General features: G+C 37.5%; 2 protein-coding genes, 1 non-coding gene and 1 pseudogene across 3 annotated transcripts; 1 reads left to right on the top strand and 3 right to left on the bottom strand.

Moving 5' to 3' along the window:
* Window positions 1–8,568: 8,568 nt before the first annotated feature.
* Window positions 8,569–23,035, bottom strand: LOC103963315 (40S ribosomal protein S28-like). Its single transcript, XM_009376127.3, has 3 exons — window positions 23,025–23,035; window positions 20,229–20,234; window positions 8,569–8,772 (listed from the first exon to the last, which is right to left on the bottom strand). Exon 3 carries the CDS (start codon window positions 8,764–8,766, stop codon window positions 8,569–8,571), a length of 198 nt encoding a protein of 65 aa, XP_009374402.2. The 5' UTR covers window positions 8,767–8,772; window positions 20,229–20,234; window positions 23,025–23,035.
* LOC125473625 lies at window positions 9,127–9,251 on the bottom strand. Its single transcript, XR_007255462.1, has one exon. It is a non-coding gene; the product is annotated as a small nucleolar RNA snoR111 (small nucleolar RNA).
* On the top strand, window positions 15,264–16,898 carry LOC103965052 (universal stress protein YxiE). The gene is made up of 3 exons (XM_009378070.2): window positions 15,264–15,668; window positions 16,228–16,346; window positions 16,611–16,898. Exons 1-3 carry the CDS (start codon window positions 15,264–15,266, stop codon window positions 16,702–16,704), a joined length of 618 nt encoding a protein of 205 aa, XP_009376345.1. The 3' UTR covers window positions 16,705–16,898.
* The window catches only part of LOC103965042, a 29,365-nt pseudogene continuing 28,368 nt past the window's right edge, over window positions 22,097–23,093 (bottom strand).

A 23,093-nucleotide genomic window follows, 5' to 3' on the forward strand; every position in this document is an offset into this window, starting at 1 on the left:
GCATGATTATTTGGTGGTGGATAGCAATTCCCCTAACTCGTTTTTCTTAATTTGTGAACTACTTAAAATATGTTTTTGTCCTGTTTTTGTTCAATTTAATTTAAACAGCAAATCAACTCCAAAATCCAAAAATTTGTGTGACTGTAGCTCTTTGTGTCTAGTGTTTTCATATAAAATTTCGTAGACTTTAGATATGTGTAAGTTGGTCTAATAATTATTTTTCGGTGGCTGGTCAGTAGGGACAGCAACCCAGTTTTTGTGACATTTTAAGTAGTTAGATAAAACAATATTCTGTGGGAAAGACCCTTATTTTCATATGCTACAATTGACAAATCTTAGTGTTAATAAGGAAAATCAATAGGACATTTGTGTGCTACTTTGTGGTGTGCTTTTAATCCTATCAAATACATCATTCACAACGATCCATGATCCGAGAGAGGCACCTTTTTGTACTTACAATTCTAAACTAAAATCCCCCTCTTTCAGTTTCCCCAAAGAACGGAAGTGTACGATCTGGAAAGCATCAAATCCTTCAATATATAGTTAGATTTAACATTTAACAAAATACAGGAAGCACTAGAAACACAGGAAAAGTAGGCGAAAAATTCATGCCTTACTGTGATGATAAATAGCGCTCTGAACTTAAGACCAAGCAAAACTTTGCGCAGCCGGTACCTAGAGCTTGTGTACATACTGGAGAGGAGTAGATATCTGACTCACTCCAGCCTTTGGCATCTCATGTATGGAAATTACAACAGCAGAGACATTTAGATAAAAACAAAAAAAATTTCGAAGCTTAAAACGTAGCGCCTTTTATAGGGTTCGTACATGAATCTGAAATGCCAACTTAATACACATTAGATCTTTTAAGAGACATAATTTACGGCAACTAATACATAAATTATTAAGGGGCCAGCTTTACTTAATATGCTTTTGAACTGGTTCCTGCATTGCATTAACTATAGTTCAAGACAACGTTGGACTATCAAAGTTGTGCAAGAGTATTGTTTGGATCAAAGCATCGAATGGCTAGGTTTCATTTATTTGAACACTTATACATAATTTCGAGCCAAGATTGGCCATTCACATGAGCAAAGTTACTAAAATTTAAAGAGCTGTTCAAAGGTTACTAAAACTGTAAGTACTTTTTCAGTACATCTTGTACGACGACCCAGGTTCCAACAGGGCCACACTTTTGTAATGTCAAGGTGGCATGCCTGACAATGAAGTTTTCGGATTCTGAAGAGCTATCTGCGAAGCTTTGCTTAAGAGGCTCCATTTCATCCACTGCACCTTTTAGACTTTCCATTGCCCCCGCTCGTTCTGCCTTTACCCGGGCAAGTTCAGCCTCGAGTTCTTCAACCTTGGCATCATAATTGGACACAATGTCTTTGCTCTCTCTCTCTGCATTTCTGCATGGCCAGTTCCATTCGAGTTTTGATCTCTTCATGTTGGGCTGCAAACACTTCGCCACCTTGGGAAAATTCCTTTTCTGCAGCCACAAACTTAGACATGTCACCCTCCAAAGACGCAAGAAGATCCTTAAGCATGGAAGTGATCCTCAAAGGGATCGTCCCTTGTTCAGTCAAGAGTTGGAAGGGCTGCTGAACTCCTCATAAGCCCCATCTTTGCAAGGACTGGCTAGACTGTTCCTTGCCTGGCAGGTCACCGTGTTTAATGCAGCCAAAGCCTCAGCTGATGGTTCACTGGCTGAAGTGGACTTCAATTGTTCCTCAGCAGCAGACAGTCTGCGCAGAGTTAGGTCATCATCCTTTGGAGAAGAATAGCCAGCTAGGTATTGGACGCTTCACACGGGTATTTGGTGGCCATCATTTTGTGTATCAATTTTTCTGCTGGCTGTCCCATGGCCAAAATTTGTGGCCATGGACTCTAAGGTCACTTGGGCGGCCTGCATCACAGTCCGTAACTAAGTACAAATTACAGAGATTAATTTTACATCTTGAATGTGGACCAGTTGGATTCTTACCTCTCCTTGTGGAGTTGCTGGTGAGGTCCAAGTGGTTGGTAAAGACATGGTTAACGCTGGGATCTCATCCACCCTTGCCTCAAGGAGAACAGCTTCCTACATAAAGGCACAAAATTAGCACGAGAAGCTGGTTTCATACAATGATCAGTTTAAGAATTTAGCAAACTTTTACCTCAGCTTGTTCTTGGGTCTGAGAAGTGTCCATGGTGGCTGGAATGAGTGCGGTAGAGATTGGAATGGGATTGAGCTGATCAGAATCCTAGAAAAGCCAAGACGACCCAAGGGATAATTGCTCAAAGCCTCAAACAGTAAGTTTTTGTAAATAACCATATGCACGGAAGTTACAGGCAGTGTATAAGTTGAGTGGACTTGCCCCTCACCCCTCATTTTGCCGAGTTTGTTATTAGGAAAACTCTGATAACGAGGTAGCTATGAGTAAATTAGACACCATTAAGAACTAGAGTAATACAGCGGCACTTACCTGATTTACTGCACTAGAATCCACCTCCTTTAGATTCTCCAAATAACGAACGGTATCAATCTAAAGAGCATCAAAATCATTCAATCTAGTTAGTTTACAAAACTGTGCCTAATGTTAGAATACAGTAATCGAATAAAGACCATCCTGTACGTGGCGATTACCTGGTGATTGTGTACATCATCCAAAAATGAAGGCACATCCGCATATTCATATTCTATTTCACTTTCAAGTGGAGTAGATTTCTGAAAGCACTTAATGTCCCCATCTTCAATCTGGAAAACAAAGCATAACAGCGAATGAAAAATATGCATAGAAGCTACAAAAGTTAATTCCTATTGTAACAGTTACCTGACTTAGACGAAATGACGTCAACTTGTGAATGTGCTAGCACATGATACAAGTATCAAACTTTATTTCCTGATAGTACACAGACAGATAAAACTTTTACTCCAGAATGCTAGACCGAACCGAAGCATGCAAATTATACAAATATGTAAATAGAGTAATGACAATTAGTTATGACAGAACTGTTGCTAAAAGAACGTGAAGTAGACCTAATAAAGCTCAATTTCTTCATCAGGGGCAAAACCAGCCAGTTGATTTTATTTTGCTAAAATCTCTATGGCTTGCTAAACTCTTCACCAAAAACCTACCAACAAAACTGGTAACGAAATGAAACTTAAATCAGCAAGCAACAAATCAAAAGGAAAAACTATTTAGCTCAGCAGAAAGAGCCAGAGGTACCCTAGTTTTCATTTCTCAGGTTCATAAAGGTTAAAGAAAAGCAGGATATCTTCCTTGGTTTTGTTAGGCAGAGGAATAGGATGTTGATCCTGGAGCATGTCATCGGAGCAATAAAATCATAAGAAAAGTTCTTTCATACAGCAAGTGTAGCAGCACTAAGCATAAAACCATGGGTCATAACAATGATAGAGTTAGACTGGATTACCGGCCCAAGATCTACTTCCAAAAATAACTTTAGCTTGCAGTTTTTGTGTTCTTTATTTGGTAGACCTTCCCAATGTTTTGACCTGCAAAACAAAAGGTCATGATTGGAATGCATAAGGAACCTATACCAAACTCTGACGAACACCAATGAGCACGTCACAACACTACTAGTCTCGTAAGCATTTCAAATCTGGACTTACAACAAGTCCATGCATTAAGCACTTAAAAAGTAGAAAGTGTAAAGTAATTACTGATTCTAATTGTTCCTCGGGTGTCAATGTTCGAATGGGGCGATATGTGTGGTTTTGTCTCTTGGCCCAAATCCAAAACCGCTGAAGTTGCATTGGTATGCCAAACTCTTGTGCAACCAGACCCTGCAAAACTTTGCTTTATCAGAGACTCTCGTAATAACATAACTGAATGAAGAATCTGATGCCCTCAATAATCATAAATCACACACAAACCTCAAAGGAAGAAAAGAATAAAGCAGACAGAAATAAAAGTGAACCTGTACTGCCATACCTTGAAAAGATTAAAGGGCGCTTGTTTCTTAATGGTGAAACTACGAACTTTGTCATGGTCCACAAGGTCAAAATATATATCCCTTCCAATTTGTTTGATCAGGACCTCATCTCGAGCAACCTAAACATATGAATAATAAATCGCTCTCTTATAATTCTTTGACGTGCACCAAATATATACATGTACTAGCACTTGTGAAAAAGGGAACGGTGAAAACGGAGACAGAGACTCTTTACCGTAATAGTAGTATAAAGGTGAGCTTGTGCCTTGTTTCTCTTTTTGTCCTCCTCCTCTTGTTCTTTTTTCAAACTTGTCTTAAATAATACAAAGAATGAAAGCTCAGTGAGAGACACTTGAACGTAGAACTTATGCTTCAAAGAATGAAGCTCAGTGAGAGACACTTGAACGCAGAACTTATGCCCTATGTAACATTAACTACGACAATAACCATCTTCCAGAAATGAAGGGACATTGGAATATTTGCGTTCTTCTTCACTTCCGAGTGGAGTAGATTTCTGAAAGCATGTGATATCCCCATCTTCAATCTGGAAAACATAACATGAAACAGTTAACAAGCTGTAAATAGACAGCATCAAATTGAGTTAGTTCCTATAGCAGACAATTATTCACATATACCAAGAATGCAATATATAAGCATTTTACCTGACTTAATTGAAATGAGGCTGTCCTATCAATGCGCTCGCACAAAATACGAAGCTCAAACCATACTTCCTGAATGCAGCACAAAAGCGGATATAATTAGTTTTTAAGGACGCTATACAAAAGCATGCTTCAATTAGTCATAACATGCATACACACATGATAACAAGCATACATATATACATGATACATTATACATATATGTGTGCACGGCTGATGCCAAAAAAAAAAAAAAAAGTGAAACATACCTCATAAAGGTCAATCTCTTCCTCTGGGGCAAAACCAGATTTAGTTTTGCTAAAATTTCTATTGGCTTGTTATAACTCTTCACAAAAAGCCTACCAACGAATTGGCAACACAAAAGAAACCTTAAATCAGCAAATGTGTACCAAAAGAAGATGGTAACCGAGCAGAAAGATCGAGAGGTACCCTAGCTTTTGTTTCTCAGGTTCATAAAGCTTAAAGAAAAGCATGATATCTTTCTTGGTTTTGCGAGGGGGAGGAATAGGAGGTAGATCCTAGAGCATTTTATAGAGGCAATAAAATTGTCAGGTACGATCTCTTTCGAAGTTGTAACAAGCTTCGGACCAGGGGTCACAACAATAGATAAGAGGGACTTACCGGCCCAAACTCCACTTCAAAAAACAAATTTAGGTCCCCCTTACTGTGTAATTTATCTTGTACCCCTCTCAATTGTTCAACGTACAAAACACAAGTGGCCGCCATTAGCTTGCAAAAACCACATTGACCAGTCTCGACATCAACCACGCTGTGATGTGCACTTCCAAACTATCAATCATTTCAAAATAAGATATCAAAGTTTTATGGGTGACCAACACATTTTTTTCTAGTAAAATAACTTCATTGTTTCCCATGAGCGTTTATACGAGGGAGGGAGGGCGGGATGAGGAGCGAGCAGGGCAAGGAGCGAGCAAGGCCTGCGACAATTCTCTCTCGCAGTATGACCGACAACTCTCTCTCTCAGGATGGACGGTCTTTGGAATCCTTTCAAATTTGGGTGTTTTCGCTAAGAACTCGTAGCGAAGGAGGTAATCCAAGCGAGTCCGGCGTTAGGGAAGCATTTAAACCCAGCCTTAATTTTCATTTAATAATTACTCTGCCACGTGTCATGTACTTGTTGGTGGGTAATACCAACTATCAATGTCACGTGGTGATACTGTACTATCTAATAATTTTCGTTTTTTAGATGCTTTTTCGGCAAGTGCTATAAAAAAACTCTTTGCAGCAACTAATTCTTTTGTGCTATGATCTGTATTCCTACAAATTTATGGTGCTTTCATCTATCCATTGTGGAAAGAAAGCACTATGATCCTGGGGCACCATCGATCACAGGTTCGGAAGGGGTTTACTTTGCTGCCTTGTGCAGTTTGGGTAAGGAAGTAAACGTAGTCGTTTGAGATTAACGAGGACACAGTGAGAAAGTTAGAGATGAGGGTTTGAATTCAAGAATTGGTTGAAGAACACATTTGGAGAGAGATTTTGTGGAATGGGAACCAGTTTACTTCTTTAAGACCAACTTCAATGGTTGAATGGTTGAGTTAAAACTCAAAATTTAAGTTTTATATTTGTCCAAAGCTTCTCCAATTACTGGGTTAAAAATAGTTTTGGAGTTTTCTAATAATTTCTTCCCCCGTTCCTCGTATTCCCTCCTTTCCACCAAAACCAAAAATTCCCTCCGCCGCTCCTTTCGCTTTTATCTCATCCCCAAACATTAAAATCCAAACTGCGAAAACCAGATATCTCACGCTACAGGTTCTGGAATTTTTTGCTTGAATCTAACTGCAACTTTTGCTTGAATTTTGTTTTATTCTTTTGGATTCCAGCTTGCGCAAATTTTGGGGTTCTGAGTTTTCTTAGACAAAGAGAACGGATGCGATTCGATATGATGAGTGAGTTTTTAAAGCTTGGGGGAAACATCTGCAAATGAAAAAATTGTTGTCCTTGCTTCATCTGCAGATGGATGGCAACGTGATGAGTGAGTTTTAAGCTTGGAGGAACAAGATGTGGCGGCCCAGCGGAGGCAGAGAGTTTTGTGACAGAAGGCAAGAAGGAGATGGAGGATGTAGGAGATGAAGTTAAAAGATTTTCCGTAAACGAAATGGAATTCACACCTCAAAAGTGCAGTAGATAATGGTAGATCGAACCTACAAGGAGACTGATGAGTCAATTTCACTTTATATATTTTATCCTATTCTTAGTATATTTTAGTTAATATTTTGGAAGAATTTTGATACTTTGAATTGTATTTTCAATATAGAACTTTCGACTTCCTCTGGAAAAAAAACATGGTCAAATGGACGAATTTTGGAGTAATTCTAGTTGGAGGACGTTCGTGCCTCACTTGGCTTAATCGTGTCAAAATATCAGATTTTTTTACCAAGCGATGATTTTCTGGCAATAAATAAAAGGAGCAATGCGCAATGCTGGAATAATGACGTTTTGGGCTTGACTTGCGTTTTTGGAGCCTAAGATGACCTCGGATGGGATCGTGGTCTTCTGGAGATTGTTTAGAACGTCTTGATCTTCAAAACAAGCTATTATGGCCCGGATTTAATTGGAGGAGATTTGAGGCTAAAACGTGGCTGGACAGTTTTTGTGCAGTTTCTTCTAATTTAATTAGGACTTTATTTTCTAAGATATTTTGTATTATTTAGTTTCCTAGTTGGAAAAAAGAACCTATGTTTTTAGGGGTTGTGCGGTGACTTAGCAAATATATTCCTTTGCCATTCTTAGTCTTTTCTACGCTTTTTTTTATGCTACTTTGGAGACAGAGAGTAATTGCTAGGGTTCTTGGAGATTTTCTATTTTAAGGTGTTTTCAATCCTTTTCTTAATAATATTTTGTATGATTTCAATTATGAATATGTGTAACTAATTCCTTTTGCTAGGACGAAGCCTTGAGCCTTAGCATGAATATGTGATTTTTATTTAATTGCTTATGATTGATTGCATGCATACTTTGAATTCTTGATCAACATGGTTGAAACTATCTAATTGTCTTAATGCCTGATCACCATTAGGATCTTTAGAAAATTAATTTGATGCAGTTTTGGTTGGAAGGTTCCCTGAAATTGATGCTGGCTTCTTGTGATTAATAATTGTAATTTCACTTAAGATGAACACCACATCTTAAGAGTTGCATGGTTTTTCAAAGGGTTTTCATAAAGCATAATGAGTCTCTCATGTTCAGATTTGATCCGAATGTCCGGACGGGTTGCATGTTAGATATACATTCTATGTTGAAGGTTCCAAGTAAAATATAAATTAGGAAAACCTAACCTTCAAAGTGGCATATGTAGATCATAAGTAATTGGTAAAAATACATAGGATTGCTAGGTGATGGTGGAACCCTATTACTTTTATAAATTGGTTTTTAAAACTCTTTTCTTTTGTGTTTTTAATTAAATTTTTTTTTTTAATATTACTTAATTTTAAAATCTATTTTCTTAACTTTCAGTTTTAAGTATTTAATTAGGAATTGTTTCTACATAAATTATCCAAATAGTTCTTGAGGAGAACGACCTTGCATGAGCATCCATACTACAACATCCTTGTATTCTTGCAAGTATTTCATGTGTTTTTATTCCTACTTTTGTAGATGATAAAAATCCTATCAGAGACTCAAACAATTTCACACCTCAAAGAGCAAGACAGTCGAAATGGAATTCAAAGTCAACCAAAATATTATTCCATATATCGACATAGAATCCAAAACAGAATGTAACATCCACCATGTTCAACTACAAATTAGACATACTAAGAAATTTGATCCCGAATTTTCAAGTCTGATGCTCGATCCATCAATTCATCAGCTAATAACATCAAGAAACATAACTGAAAAAACTAGAGGATGCATTCGCAGAGCAAATGGCATTCACTGACACATGTAACAAAAGTCCTACGGAGTGAGCTAAACAGGAAGAGTTATGATAGCCAGCACAGATGACCCATCAACGCAACCTTCTTGCATCCCTCTCAGACTCGAGCAAGGTAAGGATATCACCCTCCCTGACTGGGCCCTTGACGTTCCTCATGATGAAACGGTTCTGGTCATCCAGAAACTTCACCCTCACTTGAGTCACCTGCCCACGAGATCCATTCCGTCCCATAACCTTGATCACAATAGCATGCTTGATCGTGTTTTCCATTCTTCACAGAAAAAAAAAATAATAGGGAATTGTTATTAGCACTCCAAAAATCTCATTCTACACTCCTCACAAATGTATTTTTCTTTCTAATTATAGAAAGTTTGGAGTACCAAATGAGATTTTTGGAGTGCTAAGTTTGAAGTACCAAATGAGATTTTTGGAGTGCTAATAATAATTTCCAAAAAATAGAAAAGAAAATTGTAGTAAACACAAAATCGTCAATAACCCTACAATCTAGTAAACCGAGCTAGCTGAATTGTAGAATAACATATTGAAATACAACATGTATGCAACAAGACAGCAGGTAAAGAAAAGCAACAATGCAAAATGATGCCTTGTTTTAGGACAAGAAAAAAGAAAATGTGGACGAGAAACAATCGAATCGCCAATTTATAAGATGACGAACGAAACGATGGCTCGGCCTTTTCACTATACCTCGATGTTCTTCTCAACCAAGAGACACCAAAATTGTCCATCATTTTTTTACAAAGAACCAAGGCTTTTTTACTTTTCCAAATCAAATTCAACAAACGAATATAAACCGGCATCAAGTTCAAACAAATGAAGTATAAAACGCATATAGACTACATAACTAAAAAAGAAAAGGAAATTGTTATTGGCACTCCAAACTTTCTATATTCAGAAAGGAAAATACATTTGTGAGGAATATGAAATGAGATTTTTGGAGTGTCAATAACACTTGGGGCAAATAACTCACCGTTAAATTGGAAAATCAAGAGGAAAACCATTATACTAAAACCACCATTAAACATAGAACAAACATTAACCCCAGAAAAATAAAATCATGGAAAAATATCATGACGCAAAAAAATTGCATAGAAGCAACTTAAAATGCTACAACACAAATATAAATTCAACAAAAAAATTTATCCAAAAAAAGGCCAAATCTATCTACAAAAATCCAACCACAGCTACTAAAGAAAGGCGATCCCAAGAAAACAAGGCTTCCCGCTTTGTGAGGGTGGGGAAACATTTATTGTACACAGCTTTATCCTTACTTTGCAAAGAGGCTATTTCCACTAATCAAACCCATAACCTTTCGGTCATAAAGGAGCAACCTTTCCGTTGTCCAAGGCTACCAAAGTAACTCTTTTTTATTTTTTATTTTTATCTCTGCTACAAAAAGGTTCCCAGGTTTTAAAAATTATCCTTTCCATAGGTTTTATCGATCATCATCGGAGAAAAGTGAGCAGGGCATCATAAATTAATGGTCTTTTACAAAAATAAAATCATTGAGAAATATTGTGGATGCAAATATCTTCCTCCTTGATCTTGGACAAAATTGCACCTACAAAACAAATAACACCTTAGGTCAAGGCCGAGAGCCTCACGCGCCCACGATGATTTTTTTTGGGGGGGGGGGGGGGCTTTGGCTGAAGAACCTCCGATGCCAAAGTTAGAATTTTGAGAGAAAAATGTTTGAGAGTTTTGGACAATTTTAGCAAGAGTGAAGACCTACGTTTTTAGAGGAAATGAGGTTGAATATATAGTGCATGGCCGGTCCCTTTGGGAGAGAAGGTGACCGGCCTTTTGTGTATTTTTTGGGTGTAATTGGTGATTTAATTGGCCATTAAGAGATTAATTAGGTAATAAATCTATTAATTAGCCAATTAACATAATTTAAAAGAAATGTTTTGGGGGTTACCTTGTGGAGAGGATTTGATGAGGATGAATGAAATAAGTTTAAAAATAAATACCTATTTGGGCACTTTTGACTTGATTGTGGAATGTTTGGCCACTGCTCGCGTGTAGGAATTTCGGTGCTCCTCAAGGGTAATTTTGTCCTTTTTGTCCAAAAATCCACATGTCACCTCTTGATTATTTTTGGCTCCACAAATATCATGATCCATTAAAATTTCACAACATATGCAAATTCAATAAAATATCAACTAAAAAGGCCAAATTTATTAGGATGTTGCTACTTGCTACAACAAAACAAGAAGCAAAATATAGGAAGATGAACCTTAAAGCACAAACACTGAAAACAATCAGAGAGGGAAACTAGGGGTAGAATGGGTATACCTCAATTTCTCGAACGGGCTCTGCAATTCTTGGCCGCGGCAACGAAACGATGAGTGAGACATGCAGAGACAAGGCAGAGTTAGGGTAGACTCAGAGAGCAACTTATAGGAGGAACGAATTAGGGCTTTTACTTGATGACTATATTACGATAGTACCCTTTTTCAGGTTGCTCATAATTGAGGTCCATTAACTGGTTGCTCATGGATGAGGCCTATTAACTTGGCCCATAATATTTTACCTGCTAATTTGGATAATCCTTCATTATTATAAGAACATTGAATAATACGGGAAATAATGATGATTGAGATTGAAAACATGCACGTGACGTCAATTAGTACTACAATTTAGTAGTATTTCTCTTAACTTCTAAATTAAAGGTTTTAGGTTCGATTCTCGCCAAAGGCGAATTTGAACCATATTATTGCTAACACATTGTGAGACTAAAGCTACATCTCTCCTTTAGTGTAAATAATATCGTTTAACGAAAAAAATGATAAGTTGGAAAAAAGGAAGAATATAGGGAATAGATATGGTTTATCAAAATTAGAAAAAGACTCAAAATTTAAAGTCAAGAAATAAATTCGCATTTTAGAAAAGAGACGAAAGGTCTCTTGTTGTAATACTCCTCTCTTCCCATCTCTCGTTATTATCGAAGACATACATTTCACTCTTTGAAAAGACTAACAAATTGTTTGTTTTCAATTTTCATTTTCTAGACACTGAAAACTTGTTTGATAACTAAGTGCTTGTTTGGTAAGTGTTTTTAAACGACTGAAAGCACTTTTAGAGAAAATATTTTTAGGTTCCAAAAGCACTTGAAATGCAAGTGTTTTTCCATAATTAACTTACATTTTTAATAAGAATTGATTTCAAACTATTTTCTCTAAAAGCATTTTTGGTCTAAGATTTGTTATTTTGCTAGTCTAATGCTCTAGTAAACCTTAGTTCCCATTGCTGAAGCATATGTTGCAAAACATTTGTTTGATATCATTTTAATAGATGTTAGACACGACACGAATTCCTTTTAATTTGCATGTATTAACCTTGCACATAATCCCAATGCACATGTGCCTCGGTATTATTTTTTTCACAAAACACGATAAACACGAGACATGAAATTAGTGAAAAAGAAAAAGACTAACATAAAACATGGTATATAGGTTGCGAATGTCAAAGTGAGTGTATATATCTGGATCTTCACTTAAGTTTTCTTATTAGAAAATGAGGTGATCATTTTCACACTCCAACTTTCCACAACAGCACTCCTCTCGTTTTTGAAGCTATTTAACATCAAATTGTAAGAGTCTTGCTAAAGAGATTAAATTTTGTAAACTAAATAACATGAAAATTAATGACTGAATTATTACTTAAACATTGATTAACGTGTTTATTTCTTATTGATGACATATGATTTAGTTTGCAAATTTAGTCTTTTAGCATTACTCATAATTATATATCCGTTTTGACAAAAATTAAAAGTCACATATGTCATCATTACACAATTGTAATTAAATAAAAAGAGTTTAAAAACAATATTCTACTAACTAAAAGCATCTTTAAATCGATATCAGTCGAGTAAAAATAAACTCTCCTAATAAGCATCAACATAGTAGTGATAGTAACTTGACTTCGTTCTGATTCCAGTAACTTCAACTTGGTGTGACTCTGGATCATACAAAACCAACCTAGGGTTTCTACCATCCTCAATCATATGAACTTTGCCAATATTCGTTCTAATTCCCAATGGCCAGTCTACCAATCCAGTACCATTAGGCAAATAAAACGTCCGGATCATTTTCCAATCATCCACTTCCAGAACCCATACGTCGACATATAAATCCAAATCATGACCATATCTTGTACGGAAAAAAGAGAGTGATTTTTCAAACACTCCAATTCTTATTTGATTTCGTACTATATCTGGAAGCAGAGGGGGCGTTAAGAGGGTGCGAAAGGTGCAGTCACATAGATCCCCAAATTTGAAGGGGCCCCCAAAAGTTTTGTCACCTAATATTTATATGTAATAATATTCTATATTTAAAATTGCTTTTGTTATGAAATAATGTTCTATATTCAACAATTGATTTTGTTAGCATGTTAAAATCTCATCTTACACTGCTTATAATAGTAATTTTTTTTCTTTCTAAGTACAAAAATTTAGAGTACAGTAAAATATTTTGAGTGCCAATAATACACCACAAAAGACGGAACGGTATTTTTTCAATATTATTATATAATTATGTTACATATTCAAGTGAAACTTTAAAGTTAGAGTTTTTGAACTTCGTTTTCTTCTTTGGTTGTTTAAGATTGAACTGATTTTGATTATTTAGTGAATGTTATGTTTGTAGCTCTTTTTACTTATTATTAATGACATTTTTAAACTTGCAATCAGTGAGTGCTAAACTTTGTTTTGATTTAAGTGATTTTTTTCTAGCATCAATACATTGTCCTACATTTTTTAAGAGTTATCTTAAGGACGGGCGCTTTTATAAATTTCGCACAGGGCCCCAAAATCTCAGAGACGGCCCTGTCTAGAGGCATAATCTTTCGACAAACCTCACTACCCAGATCGAAAGCAAGGATAGAAGTGCACAGTACTTGAATAAGAAGGCATCACAGTACTTATTCTTCTCCGAGCATCTGATCTAAGACTGTAAACCTCAACTTCAAGAACGACATTCTCGCATGGAGGCGAAACCCTAACAAGCCTCACAACCTTATAGTCGTTTTCCCCGCTATGAAACTCGAAACCAAGATTAAAATAAGGCCTTGTGTGGGGAATGAGGATGCCATTGGGAAGCCTCTTAAGTTTTCTGATTGCTGGATTCCATTGATATATAGGACTTTCCAAGCCAATTAGAAACACAGAATCGATCATACAAACCAATCCATTACAGGAACCATGAATAAAGAATCTGAAACCTAATTTGTCTGCAGGAATCTCAATATCCAAAAACTTAGACAATGTTGCAGCTATAAAAACTCAAGGCCTTCTCTGTAAACTTTTCTTAGACATTAAGAAAAGTATATTTTCTCATTAAACCAAATGAATAATAGAATCACTAATATATAGCCTTTGACTATTTCCTTTCTCTTTCTAACTAACCAAAACAGATTCTCTCACTTTAACAAAATAAAACAGAACACTTTACAATGAAACTATAACAAACTAATAACCATATATTGTTATGACTTGTCATCTTCATCTTTACACCCCCTGAAGCCAAACTTGGAAGAAGGCAGGATTCCAAGTGAGAGATTGGATTGTAGAAATTGAAATCTGGATCTAAACAAGGACTTGGTATGAATGTTAGCAATCTGATCATGACTGCACACATACTGGACTTTAATCAAGTTGGCAAAAACCAATTCCCTAATATAATGATAGTCTATTTCAACATGCTTAGTTAGTACGAGCAAGAAAAATAGGATTAGAAGCAAGAGATATGGCTGAGATGTTATCACAACAGATAGTAGGTTTAGCAGTCATGGGAAAACATAAATCTTTCAACACTTTGCATATCCAAGTAATCTCTACTGTAGTTTAAGCCAAAGACCTGTACTCTATGTCAGTGGATGAACGAGCCACTGTGGTTTGTTTCTTTGCACACCAACTAATCAAGTTAGAACCCAAAAAGACACAAAAACCACTAGTAAATCGTCTATCAATGGTGCAGCCAGCCCAGTCTACATGCGAGTAAGCAGAAAGATGTAATGAACTTTGTTTGAACAAAAGACCCTGAGGGATAGTGCCCTTGAGGAATCTTAAAATCCTTTTGGCTGCTTGCATGCCATCATACAATTTATTTTTACTCCATACTTTTTTTTTTTAAATTTTTTGCCATTATCTTCTTTAATTAATTTAATTTAACAATTAAAATTTGAGAAAAGTATACAAGAAGTAAAAATAAGTGTGGATAGCACTATTAAACGCAAGTTAAAAATTTATCATACCAATAAACAGTTATTTGATCGCAACAACATTACACAATTTTATTTTTATAAAAAAGAATAAGGCGAAAGTCAAAAGTATAAGAATGATATAAGATTGGGTAAGATTCTAATTGATGAGAAATTCAGTGTGTCTGAAATATAAAACGGTATGTTACATGTAAAATATATATAGTGAAAAGTTTTTTTTTGAAGTGTTACTCTAATTAAACAGTCACATGTGATGCACTACACAGTATTTTGCACACACTAAAAATCTTGCCAAATAGATAAGTTTGAAACCCTAATAAATTGCATGTCCAATTGGAAATTTCTTCTTGCATGGTTGCCACGCTACATAAACGTGTCCTCCTGGCTCTAATGCAAACCCACGTGCAAAAAGCCCTGAGAAACAAATGCAAACCGATACTACACAAACTCATCATATATAAGCAAATACCAAATAATTCAAAGCTCAAGTAACTCAAAACTCAACTCCACAACATTGAGTATAGTGATCGATGCAGACGACTACTACAACCGGCGCAGAGCGGCAGCCACCGGTGCAAAGCGGCGGTGACGATGATCGGAGGAGGAAGAAGATGAGGGTGATGGTGGCCATAGACGAGAGTGACTGGAGCTTTTATGCTCTTAAGTGGGCGCTCGACCACCTCTTTGTGGGGGCTACAGACCAGGTGGCGATAAGCACGGGAACAGCGACGGTGGAAGCGGCGAGCCAGGAGAATGTGAGCATGATGACTCTGGTCCATGTCATGAAGCCGTTTCAGCACTACGTCCTCCCTGCCGGACCAGGTGCAACGGCGTTTTATGCAACGCCGTCGGTATTGGAGTCTATTCGCAAAGCACAGGAAGAAAGTGCTGCCTCTGTTCTCTCTCGTGCTTTGGAGATATGCAACGAAAAGATGGTAATTAACTCGTTTGATAGTTGAGAGAAATAGTTGAGTTTTCTGCTCCACCCAAGCTTATGTTTTCAGGTTGTCAATATAAAGTCCTGTCACAAGTTTTCCCTAAAAAAGCTATATCTTTAATTAAGACGAACCACTACCAATCATTGTATAAGTTTACCCTAAAAATCATGTTTAATAAAGACGATCCTGATTAGAAAAATAAAAATGTTTATATTCTCAAACTGTTAATGGCCGGGTCGCCTATCAGGTTTTGTTAGCGTGATAATGGTTACTGTTCACAATTCTTCCCAGATCATTTAGCGAAGTAGTATTTTGTACCTTAAAAGATAAGAATTTGTACGATAAGATTTGTCTGACGAAAGAATATTAGCCTATATAGCTTAAATCTCTTTGTAAGGTACATATATTACAACTAATATTTGCGAGTGTTGTCAGCCTCGTACATTTTAATCATCTGTAAATGTGCAACTGTTTAGTGGCTATTGCATATCTTTCTGATGCATTTGTCGTATTAGATTTAGTTAATTAACGGGTATCGTAATTATATGTCGTGCAGATCAAATCAGAAACTCTAATTCTAGGTGGGGATCCCAAGGACATGATTTGCCAGGCCGCAGAGCAGATGCATGTAGATCTTCTTGTCGTAGGTAGTCGTGGCCTTGGCATGGTCAAAAGGTGAGCACACATAATTTCATTAACAATTACTCGAAAACGGTACAAATCAATTTGGGAAATAATTTCCACAGCATCATCGTTGTCTCCTTCCCCACACCTTTGGTTGTTCTGGCCTTTGGGTTGAATAGTAAAAGAAGAATCAAATAACCAAAGACAAAAGGAGTGCAGAATGAGAAAAAGGCGTATGGAAACCATTTTCCGTCAATCTTGGATTATCATGGGAGCTATTTATGTGACTTGTATAATTTCTTTTGGTGGGTGCAGGGCGTTCTTAGGAAGTGTGAGTGACTATTGTGCACATCATGCAACATGTCCAGTTGTGATCGTGAAACCACCAAAGGAGTCTGCAGGAAAATAACCCTTTTAACTATTGTTCAGCTGCTTTGATTTCTACGTAAGATTGCAGAGAATAAGAACAAGTGAGGAAAAATCAAATAAGCACAACTGAGGAAAGGGTGTATTTTGTACTCCTTTTATCACGATAAAAAGAAATGAATGCGAGGGTTATGTATATTGAAGACAATTTAAAACATACATTGAAGATAATTTAAAGAAAAAAAATATATATATATATCGATGACAGAGGTGAATGATATTTTATTTTGAGATTATAGATGAAAGAAAATTTGTATATTGCTATCGAGTTTAAGGTGAATCTCTTAGAACAACTCGTAAATTTGTTAATGAGCGAAACAATTGAGCGGCTCATTCAAATATTGGCGGACTCGCCTGACACACCCCAATCTTAATATTTCCAACTATCAGAGTAGGCACATGTTGGTCGACATCCTAGGGTGACGAAACCATTAAAAACATGCATATCGCTAAATTATGTGATTAGAAAGAGATATACAAATGCAAAATTTTGTTCAGAGCATACAAGTAATTAAGAATAATGTGAAAGAATTATTATGGAAGGGTACGAACCGAGGAATGGGACCTACAAAGAGGAGGCTCAAAGATGCCTAAGCGGGGGTGCCCTGATGCTGAGATTGTGTAGTGGACCAAGTTTATAATAATAATATGAATAATAGGAAAACCATTTTTATTTCTGAACATAATAACCCTTGTTTTGAAAATATATATATATATATATATATATATATATATATATATTACGAAGTAGGTTTTCCTAAAACTTTTATATGCCATGAAAACATTCATAAAATAAGCACGAGTAAAACCATGCTCAATATCATCAACTCCTCATTCACTTGAAGGCAATACCTGTCCATCACCTGAAGGTGAAGCTGTACAACACTGGGTTACGCCAGTGAAGAAACCATGGTCCATCACCCGAAGGTGAAGCTGTACGACTCCGGGTTATGCCGGAGAAGAGATATATACATGAATATCCTCAACTGGGTCCTATGGCCACATACGTCTACATACCCGTGTTGTGTGCATGTGCTGTATGATAACCCGCTAGATACGTACCAAAAACATACCTCAAAATCTCATCTCGTAAATCCATATTCATAACCTTTCGTAAGATGTAAACTCGATAAATCATAAATATCTCGTAACCCGTAAATGTAGAAATTCGGAAAATATAATATAAAACATATTCGATGCATGAAATATGAAATGCATGCAAACCTAGCATTTTATAAAACCATGCAAGTTTAGAAGGGGTCCACTCACAGATATTACATTGCCTGAGAGCCGCTCAAACTTACGAGGATGGAGTCATTTTCCACCGATGCACCTAACCACAATTAGGGAACATTTAGTAAAACTATACTCAAACGATAGAAAAAAAGGATGAAAAAGTGGCCAGAAAACGGATCAAAATCAGGTCATGTGATGGTCCGGATTGGGTGGTCTCACCCTCTCTCCTTTCCTTCATTTCCTCGATCCTGATTGGGCAACAGGTTCCCCTCATTTCTTTCCATCGTCCATCTATCTCCTTTCTCTTATTTCTTTTCCATCATAGCCACACACGTGGCATCATCTGACTGCTCTAGCAAAATTTGGAGCCTTCCAGATTTATGGTCAAATGACCATTTTGCCATCAACTTCGTTCGTTAATAACTTGTTCATTATAACTCCAATTTCGATTTTATTTGCGCCCATGCATTCGTCGCGACGAGTACTATAAGGATAAACCAAGAAAATGGATCTTAAATGACACGACAAGGCAGTAAAAAAAAATCAACGCATTTGCCTTGAAGGGTATTTTCGTAATTTCACATTTACAAAATTATAAAAACTGTAATATTTGGGGACGGGGGCTTGATCTTGAAGAACGGTGATGAACGGATCTTCAAGGGCTTTTGGGCTTGATCTTGAAGAACGGGTGTGTGGATTTGTTGATGTGGTTGATCCAAAGGGCCATTGGGGCTTGATCTTGAATGAGGATTTGACGAAGAACGAATAGAGTTTTCTTGATCCTTCAGGATTTGCTTTAGAGCTTTAGAGTTTCAAAGCTTCAAGGTTTTTGTGTGATATCAATTCCTTTTTTCTTTTCTTTTTTTGCCCCTTATCCCTTGATGGAGAAGGCTATTTATAGGTTTTGAAAATGAATCACCACCATCCATTTTTTTTGGTGAAGTGAGTGGATGTTGTAGGTGAAATGAGTGGAGTTTATAGGTGAAATGAGTGTAGTTTGTAGGTGAAATGAGTGTAGTTTGTAGGTGAAATGAGTGTGTGATGTAGGTGAAATGAATTAAAGTTGTAATTTTAATGCATTGGTCAACATTTATTTCACTAAAATTTCGATGTCTACAGCCCTCTAAGGAACATTATGTTGTTTGAACTCAATTACTTTTTTAGATCGTGATCGATAGTTGCAGAAGTGAATTAGGTTGACCACTCTTTACACTATTAAAAAAAAACTTCATTGGCAGTCAATTGGGTTTGAGTTATCTGCTTTTGAATCCTTATCACGCTACAAAAAAAAATGAGCAATGCGCACAATAAATTATATGTGCCTTTTGAGACCAAAAAGCACCAACAATTGTGCTTATAGACCAATAGCAACAGTGCAGCTACTATCTTTATGTATGTGCCCTCTATGGGCGTCATCATTGATTAGAGGGCATGATACGACCATGTGTGCTCAAAGAGTTAAGCACAAATAAGGTTTTTTTTGTGCCCTATTCTGACACCTGTGTCAGATGCCATTTCAAATTCATGTTAGCATAATTTTTGTAATTGTGCCCTATCAATTAAATTAAAAAAAAATAACAAATTTGAAATACCCTACAATCTGAAACAAACATTTGAAAACGTATATTCATCCTTTCAGGCATTCATCTTTTCAGTGAAGGCGCATGTGCTCCACGCGCCATCCACAACAGTACCACACGCAGCAACAGTGCGACCTGCAGCCACGCCAAGGGTTTCAAAGTCCGTTTTGGTCCAAAACACAACCATTTTCAACAATTCAAAAGCTAAAACAAAGCTACAAAGGTAAGTATTCGAAATTTACCTTCTTCAAGGCCCTTGGGTGGCTGGTGATAGCTTAAAATCATAGCCCTCGGTGGAAATAAGGGGAATTTGTCCCCTGAGTTGAAACTGCATCCAAATTTAACCAAATCAGGCATGCAGTGCACAAAAATGTCTCTAAACAACTTAAAGAACCTAACTAAGGTGTTTTCGAGACTCACCCATACTGGATTCGACGGAAAATCTCGCCGAGGAGTCAAGCCGCAACGAAGCTTGTCATTTCGTCGTGTAGGTTTCAATTTCCAGAAAGCAAAAGGTAATGGGGAGTCTGCAGTGAGGAGAGGAAGGTGACACTGGTGGTTTCCTTGCCGGAGATGGCCAGGCCGCCGTCATTGCTTACGTGCTTCTCTGTGTCAAGGAAGAAGTCGAGAGAGAGAGACAAAAAGATTGTGAGAGAGCGAGGGTGGCAGTGTAGTGTTTGGGTGGTGGCAAGGTTCGCTGGAGTGGCTAGTTAGATGGAGATGGATGCTGCAATTTTCTGTGCAGTGAGCACAGAGATGATGAGGGAGATGACAGAGAAAAGTGTGAAGAAGTAGAGAGAGAAAGTTAGTGAGAGAGAGGATTATGTGAATGAGGGAAATGGAAGAGTGATGGAGTGCAAAGAGGAGTAGAAGCACGGGGAAGAAGACCCACGTGGGTGTGTCCCACGGAACACAAAAACCCATCAGAAAATTAATAAAATAATTATATACATAACCATGAGGGATATGGAAGACTGTAGGATTAATACTCAACAAATAATTACATATACATAACCAGGTGGGAAGGGTGAAAACCCTGCTGCATCTGCCTGCAGGGATAGAAAAAAAATGGAGGAGCACAAAAACCCATCAGAAAATTAATAAAATAATGATTTAATACTCAACAAAGAATTATATATATATAACTGGGTGGGATGTGACATCCCACATCGCCCAGGGGAGTGATCCTTATATGTATATTCTCATCCCTACCTAGCACGAGGCCTTTTGGGAGCTCACTGGCTTCGGGTTCCATGGGAACTCCGAAGTTAAGCGAGTAGTGCGCGAGAGCATTCCCAGGATGGGTGACCCATTGGGAAGTTCTCGTGTGAGTTCCCAGAAACAAAACCGTGAGGGCGTGGTCGGGGCCCAAAGCGGACAATATCGTACTACGGTGGTGGAGCGGGCCCGGGTTGTGGTGGGGGCTCGGGCCGGGATGTGACAATTATTGTGACATCCCACATCGCCCAGGGGAGTGATCCTTATATGTATATTCTCATCCCCTACCTAGCACGAGGCCTTTTGGGAGCTCACTGGCTTCGGGTTCCATGGGAACTCCGAAGTTAAGCGAGTAGTGCGCGAGAGCAATCCCATGATGGGTGACCCACTGGGATGTTGCTCGTGAGTTCCCAAAAACAAAACCGTGAGGGAATGGTAAGCCCAAAGCGGACAATATCGTGCTACGATGGTGGAGCGGGTTCGGGAAGTGATCCGTCCCGGGCCGGGATGTGACATGGGAAGGGTGAAGACCCACGTGGGTGGGTCCCTGCTACATCTGCTTGCCGAGAAAGTAAAATGGGAGAAACCTTTGGCTTCTAGAATACTCCCTCCCAAAATTACCATTTTGCCTTCTAACTTTAAAAATTCGTAACTTACTCGTTCTAACTCCAAATTCACATCCGTTTGTGGCCACGTGTTCATTACAAAAAGTATTATTTAAATATAATACAATATTTATCACCACTAATAATTCAAGTTGATTGCAACTAGATATTTTCACAAATTGTGAATAGGAAAAAAATAGTTGGGAATAGGAAAAAGTAAATGTAAATGACGCAAAAACATATTTTTTTATTTAAATATATTAAAATAGAGGGCACAAAAGCCTTTATTGTGTCTGTGTAAATTAATAAAATAAATTTCCATCTCTGACATGCAAGCTGGACACAAAGTTTTGTGTTCAAATTTTAGTAGGCACAAATACCCGACACAAACTAATGGGCTTTTATGTTAGAGGGCACATTTGAGGTGTTTTGGTACTCAATGGAATTTAAAAAGTATAAATATATATTTGTGCTCAATGAAAATGAGAAGGGCACAAATCGATTGTGTTCTTAGTCCATTTTTCTTGTAGTGTCAGTTCATCAAATCTTGTATCAGTAGCTCTACTTTATGTTGTCAAAAAAGAGGGATTCAAACAAAGAACCTTGACCTCATAAATGCTCTCACCCGTTTGAGCTACACGCTCCTTGCTAATAATAGTTCGTACTTCTTAAAACCAATGCAGATGATAAAAATTGGCAACCTTCTTAAAGGGACAAACAATTCAGGAATGAAACATCAACTCGCTGAAGTTGATTTGCATTTGCTACCCATAATTTCGGGAGTTTCCTGGAGTAGTCTTATATATTCTCGAGCTCCCTCCACATCATATTTCTGTCCCATGTATCCCATACAAGCAGCCAAAACATCCCTGTCTGGCGTAAACGGAGGCCCCGAAACTGAAAGTGCTTTCCTCATCGACTCAACTGTCTTCTCAGCTTGATCCTGATCCAGATAATACCAAGTGCTTGCATCCGGCTTCCCACCCTTTAGTATTACACTGTTAATAATGGATTCAGCCTTGTCAACTAGGCCATTTCTGGTATAAGCACTGATCAAGAAATTTGTGATAGGAATATCTGGGGTTAAATTCTTGGATTCCCATTCATCATAGAGATCTTCTCCGCACTTTCAATGTCGCCAATCTTCAAGACCGAGGTTATTACACTTATATAACCCCTATCGTATATTTTTCAAGCGCTTCTTGTATTGTTCCCAGAGTCTCATGACACTATCTTTCCGCCCTAGTGCTGCATATTGTGTGATAAGGTACTCATAATCCTGTCTTTCAGAACTTGGTATCAGTTTCTCAACCTTCTCTAGCATTGCCAATGCCATTTTCACATTTGGTGCTTTCGTATAACCATTTGCTGCATTGACATAACTATCCCAATCCATAATCCCACTCTGCCATAACCTTGTCAATTCCCTCAAGATCAGAAGCAGCTGCACATGATACCGTAAGTGTATTTGTCAGGACCAATGCCCCTCTCTTCCATTTCACTCATTAAAACATTGAATTTGTCAGTGTTTCCATCTGATAATACAAATTGAGCAAAATGTTGTAGGACAACGGTGTCCTAGCAAACCCCAAATCCCTCATCTTCTGCATAACGTCCTCAGCCCTTTTCCACATTGATATCTGAGAACAAACAAACGAAAGCACACTTTCAGAAGCAGGGTTGTTACTTGTTAGAAATCCAAGTACCAAGAAGATGAAAAAGATGAAAGCTTG

The sequence above is a fragment of a genome, unplaced genomic scaffold (assembly GCF_019419815.1).
Source record: "Pyrus x bretschneideri cultivar Hongxiangsu unplaced genomic scaffold, Pyrus_bretschneideri_v1 Contig9, whole genome shotgun sequence".
NCBI lineage: Eukaryota > Viridiplantae > Streptophyta > Magnoliopsida > Rosales > Rosaceae > Pyrus > Pyrus x bretschneideri.

Bases quoted from the DNA above. Each gene is read 5' to 3' on its own strand.
- LOC103963315 (XM_009376127.3), bottom strand. From the start codon at position 8,766: ATGGAAAACACGATCAAGCATGCTATTGTGATCAAGGTTATGGGACGG.
- LOC103965052 (XM_009378070.2), top strand. From the start codon at position 15,264: ATGCAGACGACTACTACAACCGGCGCAGAGCGGCAGCCACCGGTGCAA. The intron at 15,669-16,227 runs GTAATTAACTCG...TATGTCGTGCAG, and splicing joins AGATATGCAACGAAAAGATG to ATCAAATCAGAAACTCTAAT. The intron at 16,347-16,610 runs GTGAGCACACAT...TGGTGGGTGCAG, and splicing joins GGCCTTGGCATGGTCAAAAG to GGCGTTCTTAGGAAGTGTGA.